Source organism: Schistocerca serialis, chromosome 4, assembly GCF_023864345.2.
Source record: "Schistocerca serialis cubense isolate TAMUIC-IGC-003099 chromosome 4, iqSchSeri2.2, whole genome shotgun sequence".
NCBI classification, from domain to species: domain Eukaryota; kingdom Metazoa; phylum Arthropoda; class Insecta; order Orthoptera; family Acrididae; genus Schistocerca; species Schistocerca serialis.
The window spans coordinates 137,672,720-137,691,094 of NC_064641.1; the positions used below are offsets into that span (position 1 = coordinate 137,672,720).

Here is an 18,375-nt window from a genome sequence, read left to right on the forward strand (position 1 = left end):
ATCCTGGTACTGCTGATCACTAAAAACTTAGGAATACACCACTTGTCAATCAGTATTAGCCTCGTCTTGAATGTATTATTCATCTACTCTGACCTTCCTCAAATCATGCGCTGAAATGAGGTCCATTCAGTCTGACACTTTGCCCGTCACATCTCAATTAGCTTTCCGTCACCCTCCTAATCCCTGCAATATTCCCGTCAGACCCTATGCTCCTTCTGGTCCAATCTCCATAACTTATGCCTCCTGCTCCTGTGACTGTCCCCGCTGTAAGACTTGCCGAATGCACCCTCCTACCATCAACTATACCAGCCCTGTAACTGGCAAAATATATACCATCACAGGGAGATTCAATGTGGGATGACACAGGTCATATACTAACTGTTATGTCAACACTGTACAGCCTTTTACATTGGCATGACTACCACTAAGTTATCTGTTAGAATCAACAGGTATAGACAGAGTACGTATACTGACAACACACAATATCCTGTTGCAGATGTCATCTACATTCTTCCCCCAGACACTAATTTCTTAAAACTCTGCAGTCGGAAACTGGCACTACAATATGTCCTTGGTTCTCGTCACCCACATTGCATTAATTTATGTTAATTTGTTTGGTCTACGCATTTCTACACAGTAACTGTTTCTTTCTTCACTCCCTTTTAGTTTCCAATACACTTAGCTTTCCACTCTTACTAACTCGTGCACAGTGTTTTGGAAGTAACAGATGCCTTGTGTATTACCCTGTCTTCTGCCTTAAGCTCTCGGGTTTTCAACTAACACCTTGTGCAGACCCCAACAGTCAGTCATCTCATCCCATCCAGTAAGTCTCCCTGACCCAGGGCTCTGTAACTCGATCCCTTTCCATAAATCCCTCCAGTTCTTTTCTTCCATCCCTCTTCTTTCCTCTTCAACCATTCTGCTAGAAGAAGAAACCACTGAGTCTGAGTGCTTCTGAATTTTAATATATTTTCTGTGTGTCACCCTGCCGCCACTTGGGGAGTAAATTTTTTATCTAATCCCTCGCATTATATTTTCAAAAGATAACAAACTGATGTTTATAAAGACTGGAAGCATGGCAAAACAAATATATATTGCTTTGGCTGCAGGGACTGAAAACAGTGCTCTCTCTCTCTCTCTCTCTCTCTCTCTCTCTCTCTCTCTCACACACACACACACACACACACACACAAACTGTTAATGAAATTATAAATAGCACAAATTGAATTACCTCCTTGTGGTGTTAATTCAAATGTATCACTGAACACAAAACATTTTGAAGCACTACATTACTTTTGCCATCCACCATGCATGACAGATGGCCCCTACAGCAGGGAAAGATACTTTCTGAAATGGTGCTTTCCGAGAAGATAATAGTTATCTCTAAATATTCCCTGTAATTGTCTCGAGGTTGCTGTTCTCTCAAACTGTCTCAAAAACCTGCTATGCATTTGACAGATATTATTTGTCTTATCTTGATACCCATACCGCTCATGCCTCAAAATTTTCTCGCAGTCTACTGACAAAGCACTCACAATAGAAAATAAATGTGATTGTGACTGTTTTTATGAAATAAAAAAAGATAAAAATCAGTTATTTAATACAAGGGGCATTTAAAATGAAATGAGCAAGTGGCCTAATTACAGAAACACTACCTGTATATTAGTAGTATTGACCCTGGCTGTTGAGAAACTTGGTCCACTGTGACAAAGCAGTGAATGGCTGTCTCAAAAAATTCCCGGGGCTACGATGTGAACTATTTCTGCACGTGCAGCTGGACATTGTCGTCTGGGACGAATCGTTTTGCCTCTCACAGCCTTTGTAAGGGGAGCAAAAATGGCATAATCACAGGAAGAGAGGTCCGGACTGTATGGAGGGTGGCCGAGAACCTTCCATTTGAATTTCTGCAGGAGTGCCGTGACTATGTTGGCCATATGACTTTGCATTGTCGTGGAGCAGAATGACCCCAAGGGTGAGATTGCCTGGTTGTTTTGATTTGATCACTTGGCGAAGGATGGTCAAGATTTGCGGGTAACGCTGGGCATTCACTGTTGTCCTGTGCTGCAGGAAGTGAATCAGAAGGGGGCCATCTTGGTCAAAGAAGAATGTCAGCATAACCTTTCCCGCACTTGTGAGGATGACGACGTCCAGCTGTACGTGCGGAACTGGTTCACATCGCAGCCCCGGAAACTTTATACAATTCAGATACTGTTTCTCAACCCTTGAATCAGATTTAGTGTTCTTGCTACACAAATAGCCACTTCCCTCACACACAGTGCGACACACAGATACACAATTAACTCACATGTCCACAAACTGTGAAACCACCTTTAATGTCTGATAGATGGCAGTCGGCTGCCAGTTTCATGAAAGTAATACTTGATTAAATAAATTTTCTTCCATAAATGAACTGAAGACAAAAGTATTGTCCTTGCCATGACAGCTCCTTCCTTCGAAAGCTAAAGACTACTGGGAAGTTCCAGGATGGGCTGCAAGTTTGCTCGGCAGTTTCTCTGCATCTCGGGTCACTGACCTGTCACATCTTTCAACCAATTTGACATGAAGTCACATTCAGTTAAAGAGACAGAGAGAAACAACATGCCTACCATACATTAGGTATGAATTAGTTTATCTTACAGAAATAACATTTTGTGAAGCTGATGGTTTTATTTTTATGGATTCTAAAATTCTGAAGGCTCAGGGGCACCACTTTGACTTATCCTACTGAGCCAAAAACTCACACAGCTCACTTACACATGGAGTGGAATCAAACTGAGGATTGGACGAAGAAAAATTATGAAACATTGAAAAATGAGCCATACAAGAGCTACCCTATAGTGTCATCTTAGGGCTTATTAGCTGCTCCTCCCACATTTCCATTACTCCTCTTCTCCTCCTCAACAAATGTCCAAACTTAACACTTGGCAATATTCTTCTTCAGAGTTCATCAGCAATAGACGTTTTCTCAAATACTCATTAATTATTTCAGTTTAATATTTCACATTGATGGTCAAGTCACCAGAGATGGAGGATTAACTCAAAAGAGTGAAAAATGTGGTAAGGAACAAGCCACAGTGTCATCTAAGGTAACATCTCAATATCACTGAAAAGTTTGTTCTTAAATCATAACCAGATATTGTTTCCCGTGGCGAAAGCTACGTCTAAAGTCCGCAAACCACTCTTTGGTGTGTGGTGGACTGTACTTCGGGTACTTTTTGTTCATGAAGATTTGTGAAAAGAATGGATTTCACGAGCTTAGATTTCTATAATGGTCATCTCATTTTGCGAGCTGTATATGGCAGGAAGCAAACTGTTAATTGACTCTTCTCAGAACATACATTGTGGAATTTTAATTGTAAATCTCTTCATCATGAAGAATACCTCTTCTGTAGTGTTTGTACTGAGGTTGGTCAGGCAACGCTGTCTAACTCTTACACTTACTCAATGAACGCGAGATGAAACACGACACTGTTCTTTGTATCATCTCTGTCTTCTCTGTTAATCCGACCTGGCGAGTGTCCCAGACTGACGTGAAAAACCCAAGAACCAGTGAACATAGGTTTTGCAACCTACCCATTTTGTGGAAACATTCTCCTTAGGTTATTAAAAATCTCAGCCTCAGACATACCTTCCATACAAGTTTTATGTAGGTGTTCCACTTTAAACTCTTCTGAATGCATTCTCCCACGTATTTTACAGCTGTGACTTGTTTCCAGTGATAATCTTAATTTAGATAATCAAACAACACTCTGTTTTTTTGTCTATTTACTTGCAGTACATTATAACTAATAGTCAGACCCTGCACGAATTGTTCATGTTCTATACTACTACTACTACTACTACTACTACTACTTACCTTTTACTATAGTTGTCTAGCGCTGTGGGTTTGCCGTTTGCTATACATAATAAAACCGTTTGTTGTGAACCATGTCACGAAGCCTCTGGCAGTATAAAAAAACAAACAAACAAAAGCGCAAGCCATCCCCCCCCCCTGGCACACACACACATACACGTATGTTTCACATTCGACAACTACAGCCTATTAAGAAGGGATAGCAGAGACCTGTTTGACAGGAAGTCCCAAATCCCATTAAAAACTAGTCCAACATTCCACAACCTCTTATGTTGCTCACTTGGTTGCAGTCTGCAACCCCAATTAATACTTTCCAGAAGTAAGTAGCTGCACCAACAACCTGTATGTTGTGTATGTGGAGTGAACTGTGTTTCACCAGATCACTCTTTGCGGAATTCATGTTGATTATGGCATCAACAAAAGCAAAACGAAGATAATGGAATGTAGTCGAATTAAGTCGGGTGATGCTGAGGGAATTAGATTAGGAAATGAGACACTTAAAGTAGTTTTGCTATTTGGGGAGCAAAATAACTGACGATGGTTGAAGTACAGAGGATATAAAATGTAGACTGGCAATGGCAAGGAAAGCATTTCTGAAGAAGAAAAATTTGTTAACATCGAGTATAGATTTAAATGTCAGGAAGTCGTTTCTGAAAGTATTTGTATGGAGTGTAGCCATGTATGGAAGTGAAACATGGACGATAAATAGCTTAGACAAGAAGAGAATAGAAGCTTTCGAAATGTGGTGCTACAGGAGAATAGGTAGATCACATAACTAATGAGGAGGTATTGAATAGAATTGGGGAGAAGAGGAGCTTGTGGCACAACTTGACTAGAAGAAGGGATTGGTTGGCAGGACATGTTCTGAGACATCGAGGGATCACCAATTTAGTACTGGAGGGCAGCGTGGAGGGTAAAATTCATAGAGGGAGACCAAGAGATGACTACACTAAGCAGATTCAGAAGGATGTCAGCTGCAGTTGGTACTGGGAGATGAAGAAGCTTGCACAGGATAGAGTAGCATGGAGAGCTGCATCAAACCAGTCTCTGGACTGAAGACCACAACAACAACAATGGCAGAAGACATTTTCAATCTCCAGGAAAGGTCGTAATATACTAACATAAAACTTATTCCTCTGTTCTTCAACAGATTGACGTCAGTTATATGGGCCTACAGTCACACACATCTACTCGACAACCCTTCTAGAAGAACAAAGTCTTTCACAATGGTGCTGTTGTATAAAACATTGTCGGCCTTCTTAGCACGTCATTTCACGGTAAAACTTCGAACTTTAGACGATTGCCTCCATTGTCTTCATCAGAAGCAACTGACTATCAAAACTGCTGCTGTTGTGGTCTTATGTAGCTCATAAGACAGCTTCTGATTGGTTGGTAGGTATGTCATGCTGTTACAGATGGTGTCAACATCTGCACTGGTTGTGCTCCTGCTACCGCCATAGCGTTAACATTAGGATGAATCTCTCTGGCTCTTCTCTGCATCGGGAGCTCACTTCCAAGAATTGCTATGATTATGACCACTGTCTTGGTTGAAGATTTTCTCAGAAATTCTTATTTCTGTGCTTTAATTACAGTCCCAGTATGTAGGAGCCTGGGAAAAACTTTTGTTTTGTCAAACAGTATTTTATGTTTGCTTGTGAGGCTGTGCACAGGGGTCAGAAATAGTGTGGATGGACCTCTGAAGAAGGTAAAGGAGATGCTACGCCCTGTTAAGGACAGCCTCTGCCTCCAGATCCCTGGGATTTATAACATCCCTTGTGACTGAACAAGCAATTACATCGTTAAGTGCATCTGCACCATTTTCGACCTCTCTGCAGAACATCATTGACATATTAAAAACCAATAACTGGAGAAATCTGCAGTTGCTTAACACAGCCTCACAAACATAGAACTGTTTGACAAAACAGAAGTTTTATCGCAGGCTCCTACAAACTGGGACTCTGTAATTAAATAGTCTGCGGAAACAAGAATGTGTGAGAAAATCTTCAAACGTGACAGTAGATGTAATCTTAGTAGGGCATAGAAGTGAGCTCCTGATCGAAAGGAGAGCCTGAGATGTTTGTTGTAAAGTTTATGCTAAGGCGGGAGTGATGGCACCACCAGCGCAAGTGCTAACACCATCTGTGACAGGTTTATGTAATTACTGACCAATCAGAAACCGTCCTATGGGCTATAGAAGGCCACCACGGCAACAATTTTGACAGTCAGCTGCCCCTGAGGAAAAAGATGGAAGTAATTGTTGATAGATCTTCAACCAAGACAGTGGACGTAATCGTAGCAATGCTTGGAAGTGAACTCCCGATGCAGAGAAGGGCCAGAGAGATTAATCCCAATGTTTACGCCATGGCGGGAGCAGGAGCACAACCAGTGCAGATGTTGACACCATCTACGACAGCATGACATACCTACCAACCAATCAGAAGCTGTCTTATGGGCTACATAAGACCACAACATCAGCTGTTTTGATAATCAGTTGCTCCTGATGAAGACAATGCAGGTAATCATCGAAAGTTCAAAGTTTTACCCTGAAATGACGTTGTGAGAAGTCAGACAATGTTTTATACAACAGCGCCGTTGTGAAAGACTTTGTTCTTCTAGAATGGTTGTTGAACAGATGTGTGTGACTGTAGGCCCATATCAGTGACATCAATCTGTTGACGAACAGAGGAACAAGTTTTCTGTTAGTATATTACGACCTTTTCTAGAGACTGAAAATGTCTTCTGCCATAATCCACATGAATTCCTCAAAGAGTGATCTGGTGAAACACAGCTCACTGCACATACGCAGCATACAGGTTGCTGGTGTAGCTACTTACTTCTGGAAAGTATTAATTGGAGTTCCAGACTGTCACAAAGTGAACAACATAAGAGGTTGCAGAATATTGGACTAACTGTGTGATTGGATTTGGGACTTCCTTTCCGACAGATCTCTGCTCATCCTTCTTATTAGGGAGAAGTTGTTCAAGAATGTTTTAAACAACCCTTCTAGAAAATAGGGATGACGTGGACCCTTTTCAATTTATCTTGGTAACTCATGGATTTCTAGCTGGAGTGACAAAGCTTGCAACTAGATTTCACACTTTTTGCGAGCAGATGCTGGTCTGACATCTAATGTTCCCTCCTATATGCTGAACACCTATATTTAAACACACTCTATTTGCCCATATGCAATAAACTAATGCTAGAACTGGAGTGATTTTTTCACATAATCAACATCAGATCATACAAAGATTCCATTGTACCAAAAGCCTTTCAATCTTTTTTTTCCCTCTGGTAGACTTTAGCTCAAATTAAATCCCTCTATCTCATTGTCTCACACACAGAAACTAATAATGCATGAAAGCATCGCCGAGAGGAGTGATATTACAGCAATGAATGAAGAAAGATCCATTTGAATTCTATGCATGGGATAAGTTAAAATATACTGATAATGGGATACAGTGTTCATATTTACAGAATGCAGCCAACAGCTTACAGTAATGACACATTTGTGATTATTAGCTTACCCTCACTGTTAGACCAAGACTGATGTTGGCAACTAAGTTTAACTCTTTTCAGCCTCTCGCTGCAAAACAGGGCACCGACTGATAATTTTGTGCATCTCATGTTTGTCCTTATCATTACTTTTTCTTTCTTCTTACTGGTAATCATGCATACCAGTGTGGTACATTATACCTTCCTATTCCTATAGCAGAAATCTCCATACCACCTGAAAAACTTTTTCACCAGGGAAAATTGCTTCCATGATCCAGCCCAAAAATAACTTAATTCACCTAACCATAGCAACATGGATTTAATCATGCATGGGCCCCTCCCCACTATCTGTAATCTTACTAATTAGCTCTGCTCACCTTAGCTCCCCCACCCCCTTGTGATGCAGGTGGGGTGTATTGAAACCTCACCTCCCAATATCCCAACTGGCACCAGTGCAATGTATATCCAATTACAGTCATCAATTCAGTTTCCAGCTCTCTATTAACTCACTGCACAGCATTGTCAAGGCAATATTGTTCAGGTACTGAACACCTCAACCATGTGCACATTTGGATTAATAGTTAAGAAAGCAATTATGTTCCAGTTATTACATATACATCTTGTCCCTCCCCAAGATTTACCTACCCTACACAACCTAGTACTATTATCTAACAATCTGTAGTTAAATTCTTGCATACGACCCTGAATCTTGTGTCACCTGATTAAGCACTGCACTCTGCTTGAAAAAGCTGCATACCTCATAGTTTCATCCAATTTCTCTCTCTCTCTCTCTCTCTCTCTCTCTCTCTCTCTCTGTCACACACACACACACACACACACACACACACACACACACACACACACACACAGTTACAGGAGCGAAGGATGTGCTGTAGAGATAGCTCCCATCTGCGCAGCTCAGAAAAGCTGGTGGTGATGGGGAGGATCCAGATGGCACAGGTTGTGAACTAGCCACTGACATCCCATATGTCATACTCTGCTGCATCTTGTGCCACTGGGTGGTCCACCTTGTTTTTGGCAACAACAGTTTGGTGGTGGCCATTCATTCTAGTTGCTAGCTGGTTGGTTGTCATACCATGTGCACACCAGTGTGTGTGTGTGTGTGTGTGTGTGTGTGTGTGGGGGGGGGGGGGGGGGGGCACAAGCGTATGTGTGTTTTTCCTACAGCTAGAAAAAGGAAGCACATTCTGAAAGCCAGCCAAGCTCTGGACCTTTTGCTTGTGTACCTATCAATGATGCAGCACTTCTGCCTTTCGTTGTCTCCTTGATTCCCAAAAAATTCTGAGCAAGGAAAAGAAACTACATTTCCACCAGAAAAATACTGACATAATGTAAATGCTTGAATGTTATTTTAATTACTTACAATATCAGTTGGAGGCATTTTCCTTTCTTGTTCACCGTGCTTTTTTTCAACAACCTCTTTCAGTTTTTCTTCATCCCAATTCTCCATTGTATCTTCATCATCACGCATGTCTACATACATACTACGCTTCTCTGCTTTACGTTCTAATGATAAATCGTGGGAAAATTTACATTTATCTCCCTTTGTACACTGGCCTTGCTTAAAAAATGCACACAACACAGACTTGGGATCTATACCTGAAATTTTAAAAAATATTTCAATGAATAAACAAGATTTAAAACAGTCCTCAGTTGGTTCATTATTGTTAAAACTTTACCTTTCTCAACTTTCTGTGTTGAAACTGGTTTAAATAACATATTCATTTCTTTCTGTTCCTTCAGTTTCTTTTCTTTTTCTTGTTTCTTGAGTTCATCATTCTTCTTTGCAGCACCAGCATTTTTAACTTGATGCTGCACTTGTTGGATAAACTTTTGCTGTTTTGCACCTTTTTTATTTTTTAGACCAAATGTTTTATCCTGCAAGAAAGAGAGCAAATTTACTTTTTGTACAAAATGTGTTTATTACTTTAAATTGATTTTTATTCGATGAGAATAAAGGGCAAACAAACCAAACTAGCTTTTGATTCACGGTTTGGATTCTTGCTAAAGATTATTATTTTTGCCTTTGCCTTACATAATTAATAAAACTGGACATCCCATATATCAACCACAGGCAGTATATCGTGTCTTATCATTTCATCCAAATGAATTGCGGAATAACTGATGATTACTGGACATGTAAGTGAAGAAAGAGCTAAAAGTCAATGCAGTTGCCTTTCTTGGCAAAACTACTGTATTAAAAAGTATTTTTAAATCATTTGCCTGATAAGCACTGAAAATAGACTACTTCAAGATGAAGAGAATTTTTCATGCTAGAATAACCTAAAGCACAAAATAAGCTCTTTTCTGGAGCAGACGACAACAATAAAAGCTGCTACAAAGAGAGAAAGTGATAAAAATGGCAGTAGTTTATGGACAAGTAGGCCGAAGTGTTATCCTGTGATGGTTCAACACCACTGCAGGATATATATTTAGAATTATATTAATACCTTCAGCTGCTACGGGCATTGATCTATATCAACGGGGACAGGTGAAAATGTGTGCCCCGACCAGGATCTCCTGCTTACATGGCGCACACACACACTATCCATCCGAGCCACCGAGGGCACAGAGGATAGTGAGACTGCAGGGGCTATCCCGCACACGCCTCCCGAGAGACCCACATTCTCACCTCATATGTCCACACACTACATTCGTAGTGTCCCACCCCAACACACTCATTACTCGTGGAAGATATTCTTACCAAGTCCCGTAAGAGTTCGGGGAATATGTGTGCATCTGCACATGTCCAAAAGAACAGACACCATGCCCATATAAGTATACCTAGAAGTAGGTGGACTTTAACAACATGCTACCAAAAACACAGGAAACACTTAAGATTTTAACCACAGAACCATGTTGATATTGTTGGTAAAGTTAAAAGTATACCGACTACTAATATAGAGCAAGGTAACATCTTAACGAATTACGAGTAGCCAAGTCAAACAATAATGTGAGTTTTGCACAGGTTTTGCTACAAAATGAGAAATCCTGATTTGCTAGTGCTGTAGAACTAAGCTAGTTTCTTCATAGTTGTGAGATGGCTTGTTTGTGCAAGCCCAGTAGATATTATTGGAAGATGGTGGTATACTGCTAATGTAGCAGAATATAAAGGGTAATGATAAGATGATCATGTTGTTATCAGAATTTACACAGTGGTTGTACTATACAGAAGATAGTTTCTAAAGTTAACAAAGTCGACCAATCATATTTCTAGGTTAAACTCAGAATTCATCAACAAAATATTTTAAAAAATGAAATAAAGCTGTCCAACTCCAAGTATGATTTGAACACTGTTTTCTTTAAGAAAGGTGATAAGAGAGATGACAATAACTACCGACCTGTTCCACTGCTGCCATCATTTGCCAAAATTTTCGAGAATGTGATGTATTCTAGAACAGCATCTCACCTCAGTAACTACAATATCCTCAGTAAATCAAAATCTGGATATCTGAAGGGTTGCTCTACTGAGAATGCCATTTACATGTTTACTCAGTAGATTTCTCAAGCATTAAATAATAAAATAGTACCAGTTGGTATTTTCTGGACCTATGAGAGGCATCCGACTGTATGACAATATTCTCCTATGTAAACTGAAGTTTTATGGGACTGATGGTGTTGCTAACAAATGGATAATGACACAGCGCATGAAAAGAATTCAGAAATTTGTAGTTACTAATTCACCAACATTACACAATTCCAAAGGGGGAGAAATCATTAATGGGGTTCCGAAGACTCAATCGTAGGTCCACTGTTGTTGTTCATATATGTAAATGATCTTCCATCTAGTATCCAACAAGCAGAATTAATCTAGATTGCAGATGACGCTAGTATCCTAAATAATCAAAGCATACATACAGAAACAGAAAAGTGGTAAATGAAGCTCTTAAAAGTATTACTGACTGATTTTCTGCGAAAGTCTCATTCTCAATTTCAAAAACTCACACCATATTCAATTCTGCACATCTTGGGGTACTACACCAATGATAAGTGTAACACATAGCAAGGAACTACAAAATTCTTAGGTGTCCATATTGATGAGAATTTAAATTGGAAACAGCATATTTAGGAACTTGTAAAACAACTGACCTCAGCCACATTAGTGCTTAAAATAATTGCAAAATTTTGGGCCAGAAAAATCTGTAAATTGACATAATTTGTTTATTTTCAGTCAATTATTATCTTTATCTTCTAAATTAATCTTCCAGACACTTGTTTAAGGATTTGAGCATTCTGACTACTGCTTCACGGTATATTTATTCTGTCCTGAAGTTCATTGTAAATGATGCAATACAGTTCAGAAGGAACAATGAAAACCATGAAAACCAGAAGCAAAAATGACATTAATTATTACACATTAAGGTTTTAGCACAAAAATGGGTGCACACTGCTGCAAACACAAAATTTTTGATCGCTTACTCAATGATATAACATGTCTGTCTGACAGCAAAGAAAGGCTGCATGTCTACTCAGAGAGTCCATGTCACCTAGTGATTGAACTGGCTCATGAGGGTCAACAAAGGCGTCCAATCCCGCCCCTTTGGCTTTGACCCGTGACGTAAGGGTGTTGTTGTGTGTGACGTCACACAGTTTACTTTATGAGTGTGTTGTGTTTATAGATGTCGTTTTCTTGCGACGGGTGGTGCCTTCTGGTGGTGTGTTTGTGGTTTGTGTGTTGTATTGGGTTCATTTTGGTATTGCTGTTCGTCCTGCAAGGTATTGGTTTTGACTGTACTACGACAGGAATTGGTTTCAGTGAGTGAACAATTTAGTTTTTGTTGTGTCTAAGTTATTGTACTGCTGTTTGCTGTAAGCCGTGTGTTAATTTGTAGCTGCTTTCGTTAGGTATGGATATGATGGATAAATTCAACAGTGCTCGTCTGCGTGAGGACATGGAGGACAATGCATAGTCCCTTATAAAATTTTTGCAACTGTAAGAGCTGCTGGCAGAAGTGGTTAGGTGCGGCTTGTGTCAGCAGGAAATATGGTTGGCGAAAGTTCCTGCATCTTGGACCAGGGACAGCTAAATGTGGCGGTGCCATAGGAATAACCTATGGCGCTCCATAAGGCATTGTACCTGGTTCGAGAGGTCTAGGTTGGGCATCCGAGAGATTGTGTTGATGACGCATTATTTTTGTTACAGATCCTCTCACGGTTTTTGTGTGCAGGAGACTGGTATGAGTGAGAGGACGGTTCTTGACTGGTTTTCATTTTGTAGGGAAGCGTGTTCTGAGTATATTTACTACAGGGGTAAGTTGGGTGGGCCCGGGGTGGTGGTGGAGGTTGACGAGTTGCAGTTTGGGAATAAGTAGTATGGGAGGGGTAAGTCTCTAGTTGGTTTATGGGTTTGGGGGGGGGGGGGTGTAGATGGGGGTGGTATTTCAGAGTGCATTTTTAGGGTTTTGGAGGGGTGGATGAAAAGGGAATTGGTGGGATTAATTGAGGAGCTTATTGAAGAAGGCAGTACAGTAGTTTCAGATGCTTTTTCATCTTATAGGGAGTTGGGCGAGGGGGGGGGGGGGGGTGTATCACCAATTAGTAGCTAACCATAGTTTGGAATTCAAAAATTATGAGACTGGGGCTTGTACAAATATGACAGGAGTTTTGGGGGGCAGTTAAGTCAGTGTTTTGGTATCGTGAGCTGCTGTTGAGCTATGCAGACCAAGGGATGTGTTCAATTTTGCTTGTCTAGGTGTTGGTTTTGTGGTCCCAATAGTAGTGGCGGCGGTGTAATTTTTTGGAGGACTGACAATTGCAACTGAGCTATATAGGTGATGGGGAGTGACCAATTCCAGAGGACATTGCGTGTAATGGAATTTGGGAACTTTGTGTTGTCGATTTATTTCATCATTTTGTATCATTTGGTATGGTGGTCTGTGTTAATATGTGTTTAAATTTAGTTTGTCCCCACCCAAAAACCCACAATTTCCCAGCTTATCCCATTAGTTTGATTATATTTTTGGAGGAAGATGTGTGTGTTGGTTTTTCGATCTATTTTCGTCTTTGTTGTCATGTTTACGTAACGACGTCATAGGTGCCACATTGGAGTCGCAGTGAATGGCTGTTTCCGCCATATTGGTGAAGTCATGGGTCAAAGTAGACGGGTGGATTCCGACGCTTCTGTATTCCCGATGATGATGATGGTGATGAACAATAGGGCCTTAACTAAGCACTGATAGATCAATGGTCTCCCAATAATTATATTTTATTCACATATCACACAGGTTGTACACTGTCTATTAGCACAACCACAGGGTCTAACACAGATGAACAATTTGTCTTCGACAATAATTTCAATATCTCTTATAGGCACCACCAACTGCATTGCAGTTTTACAAGTGTTTACAATATTATAAAAATAAAAAATAACAAAGTTTTGAACATGGACGCTCGGTTCAGTGACCGTTTATAAATTAAAATTGAAACAAATGAGCCCTCTGTCATAATTTTTAGTCTAAAGCCCTTTTGGCCTGTTATTTATTTTCATGCGACATGTAATACTGTCTCTGTCTTGTATTGTTAGTCAGTACTAACACTTTTATATAAAAAATTTCTTTTTCCATAAATGTGTAATTATGCTATAGGTCACTTTAAACGTTTAAATTCTGATGAAGGCACTCTTAGAAGTGTTGACAGCTAGTTAATGAGACTAAAAATTGTGACAGAGGGCTCATTTGTTTCAATTTTAAAATAAACAGAAATAATTTCCGTAATGAATTTTTCATTCTACAGCGGAGTCTGCCTTTGCCTCTAACAGGTTCAAGTCTGTAAAAGTGTTGCCCACAGAAAAAAAGATTCTGGGATAGTGCCTCATTCCAGTAAAGAATTTTAATCTGCCGCAAAGTTTCAGAAAATAACATTTTGTTTACTGAAAATCGTAAAACCTGAAATGAGATTGACTTACTGGAATAACAGAAGGTGGGAGCTGCTAGAGACATGCATAAAAGAAGCTGGAAAAGTAGCTTCAGATATTTATTTTTACTGATTTTGTTGTATTGACAATATCTGCGACAAGATTAATTTGTGGCCGAGATCATGATTTATAAGGATTAAGCTTTCGCAGGCAGTGCCTTGCAACTACACAGCAACAAGTAAATGCCTTGCAGTCAGACTCAGAGCAATGTATAACTGCTTACTTACATACATTCTGAGCTCCATCAAAAGAAAGTAAACTGGATTTGGGTCACAATAAGGCACACAATTTTAACGTATTATAAAAGGATCCCTGCAGTTTGAGTATAAAGTCAGTAGCAAAACATTAACTCAGTAAAACTATTGAAAGTTATGGTCAATTTTAACTTCCTATGAAGACGCTAGTCCAGTGACAGAGCAGGGGAGCCTCTAAGAAGATATGGAGAATAACTAGTGACTAGTTGAAGGAAGTTGTCAGAAATAACTAGTGACCAGTTGAAGGAAGTTGTCACACAGTGGGGAATGCACAAGCTGAATGACTGATAGTGCACTGCTAGTGAAATACAGCGATCTGAGTGAGTCACAGCCTGGCACAGAATTATATTATCTCAGAAGTAACCAATAAACAGGCCCTGATCTCTCAGGATTTGTATCGCTGGGATAACTACAAAGTAAAATACTGAAGGTATGCTGATCCTTCATTAGCAGTGTCATTGGTTACTTGATTAACATATCTTTTCATGTAAGTGTTTTCCCAGGCAAGCTTGAATATTCAGTATAAAGGCCTCTGGAAAAAAAAAACAATGATTATGTTCATAAGTTTAACTATATGATCACTACTTTAACTGTTATATCTGTTGATACACTGTGTACATCGAGGAGTACTTTATTTCTACAGGCACATATCAACAGATTCTAAATTCAATTTCAGACCTGGCCTATAAATTGTATCGGTATTTTCCTTCCGCTTTCTTAAATTATATATTTCATCTCAGGTCACACAAATGGTATCATTACCAGTTTCAACTTATTACCAAGTCATCAGTTGATGGTTTCATTATTTCATATCGTAACTCATCACCTGAACAGGACCACAATCTCAGTACCTCTCTGGACTTGTTTTGCTGATTTGGTTATACATCAAAACCAGTAATGACAGGTCTACCATTTGCGTGACTTTAGATTAAAATATGTAACAAAAATTTACAGTATGATCACTGTTTTTCACCTAAGGCATCGTAAACTGATCGTTACTTTCCTCCAGGAGTGCTAGTCTGCGAGGTTTGCAGGAGAGCTTCTGTGAAGTTTGGAAGGTAGGAGATGAGGTACAAGCAAAATTTAAAGCTGTTAGGACAGGTTGCAAGACATGCTTGGGTAGCTCAGATTGTGGAGCACTTGCCACTAAAGGCAAAGGTCCTGAGTTCAAGTCTTTGTCCGGCACACAATTTTAATCTGCCAGGAAGTTTCATGATCGTTACTGGTCTGGGGTCGACAGAAGTGTCCGATCCCACGCGTCGGCTTTGACCCGTGACATAAGGGTGTTGTGTGTGACGTCATGACGGCGCGGAGTTTGGTTTGAGTGTGGCTGTCTCCAGTTCTGTTTTATCTTATTTTATTTACTTCTCTGATCTGTTCGTTCTATCCAGTGAGATTTTTTTAAAAAAAAGACAAAAAACACTAATCAGCTACTGAAGCATCTTTATCTTCTATGGGTTGCAGGGGTTACGACCCCTGGGGAGGTGGGTGGGTATTCATGCATGGCTGTCTTCACTTACACGTTGTAGCTACGCAAGGCGTATAAATTTGTTTATACTTAGTTTACCCCCCACCCAAAACACCCCACTTTCCGCGCTTGTCCCGTTAGTGTCATTAGGCTTCTTGTGGAAAGTGTGTGTGTTTGTTTATGTTTCCTCCATATTTGTGATGTCATGGGTCAAAGCAGACGGGCGGGATCGGACGCTTCCGTATTTCCCTGGTCTGCAGAGAAACTAATATTGGCTAACAAAGAACGACGTAAAGGACTGTTTCACTCAGACATAACTTATTTGCTTAACACACCCACAAATGCTAACATAATGAATGGGCATCACTATTGTGATATTCTGCAACAGCAAATTTCACCACGAATTTGATCTACGGAACATTTCATAAATAGTTTAAGAAATTGCTTTCTGTGGAAGCAGTAGGTGTATAGCAAATAAAACGTAGACCGAGAGGGGGGAGGAGGAAGATGTAGAGGATGATATAAAACCAATAAGACTATGAATAATCTAAAAATCATAAATCTAGATCCTCCAGCCACACATAACTGATCTTAGGCGTAAGTCCTTTTGCTTAATGTACAACACCCCACCGACAACGATGTCACTAGAGGAAGCACAGTTGTAATTGGGCAACAATTGTCACATGTTCCACAGCTCATCTGAACGAATCATTTATTCAACTGATATGGAAAGAGTAAGTTACAGGTAACGTACACATGACTAGTATTAAAGTTAGTCAACACATTGTTACTTTTAGTCCTCCTCGTGCAACTAACCTTAATAATATTATTATAATTATTTTACTGGCTATCAGATTTCACCTAGACATTCGTCAATGGAATAGAAATAGACACGGAGAAATTACTTTAAATTAGATTTAGGACTTGCTTCGCTACCTGTCGGGCATTTTACGTTACTGGGCAAATGATTCCATATCTTTGTTGCTGTATGCTCAAATCTTTTCTGAGCAACTGACAGCTTTTACAATGGGTAATAAAGGTCGTCGTATAGGAATCAAAGTTAGTCGTGCTCCTTTCGGAAAAACTACAGTCACTTAAGAGATTTAAAGAAAAGACAAAAATCTTTAATTTGATGGTGGGACGGCAATTTCACACCAAACTATTCTAAACGCGATGCGGATACATTAACCACTTGGCCTACGTCATTCTGTTGGGCTGGATCATGTGGACGTGCAGTTGTTTCAACAAATTTTTATCGTGACTATTAACGTAACTTTGCCCTTTGAAAAACTTTACATGATCGAAAAAAATCATTTTTTACTGCGGTTTCGATTCCATATAAAAACTTCAATATTGCAACCGATCACGTAAGCTACTTCCACATCTGAGAATACAAGGACATGCCTACTAGAATGACATGTTGCCTAGTACGGCAATATAGTGTTATTGCAGACATACTTCAAGTCTGAGAAGTTTTCTGGTGATTCAAGGATAATGATACCTTACGAAAATACAATTTCCCGAATCCAAATAGGGAGTAATATGTTACGCCGCCACATTTGAAAAAATTGGCACGTCGTTTATCTGTTTTACTATAAAAAAATCACTCAAAACACAAAGTATGTCAAGCATAATGTAAATAAATAAAACGAATCTCCAATTATTTTAGCCAGATATGCTCTAAAGGTAATAAATAAACACAATAAAACAGCTGTTATAGGTTAACAGGTAAAACTCGGTTTTCGTGCACAGCTTAATCATACATACTTCTATAACTTTCTCCTTCTTCTTTTCGACCGTCTTTTTACTAGGTTGGGCGGGTTTGGCTTTAGGTGGCATTGCATTAAAGATTTGTAAACACCAACATCCACAAATTCGAGCAAGTGTAACTACACTGCAAAGCACACCACATGCACAGAATATATTCACTACTCAGTCACCCAAATCCATCTATCGCGACTGAATGCACAACGATTGCTGTATCACTATATCGATTGTATAAAAAAAGTTATCGTTGGAACAGAAGTGCACACTGCACGTGTTGTACACGACAGTTGACGGTGGTAGTTCTTTTTGACTTAATGAAACGCTTTTTGTCCCATTGAGGCAGAAAGGAAAATCGTGATGGAGGAAAGCACAGGAACAATAGAGACGTGGACGCGGAACCAGTCTGCATGTATGTTATCCCGAAGAAGTCAAAAATCGACTATGATATGATACAGATACAATTAAAAATTTCTTGGAAAACTCAGATTAGAGACTGATAAAACAGTGACAACTAAAACATCTGTCACGTTATAATATTCACAATGGAATGCTGCTCACATGAAAATCATACAGCCTAGGTCGATAATGCGTAATACAAGTGCTCACT

The 18,375-nt window shown here is 39.7% G+C and overlaps 1 protein-coding gene across 1 annotated transcript in view; it reads right to left on the reverse strand.

Moving 5' to 3' along the window:
- Positions 1 to 17,944, reverse strand: part of LOC126473925 (zinc finger CCCH domain-containing protein 15 homolog) — a 43,170-nt gene extending 25,226 nt beyond the window's left edge. Inside the window, exons 1-3 of the mRNA XM_050101284.1 lie at positions 17,769 to 17,944; positions 9,046 to 9,244; positions 8,730 to 8,965 (exon numbers count right to left, since the gene is read on the reverse strand). Of these exons, the coding sequence (XP_049957241.1) occupies positions 8,730 to 8,965; positions 9,046 to 9,244; positions 17,769 to 17,840 (507 nt within the window). The 5' untranslated portion in view covers positions 17,841 to 17,944. The remainder of the gene's footprint in view (positions 1 to 8,729; positions 8,966 to 9,045; positions 9,245 to 17,768) is intronic.
- Between the last annotated feature and the right edge of the window lie 431 nt (positions 17,945 to 18,375).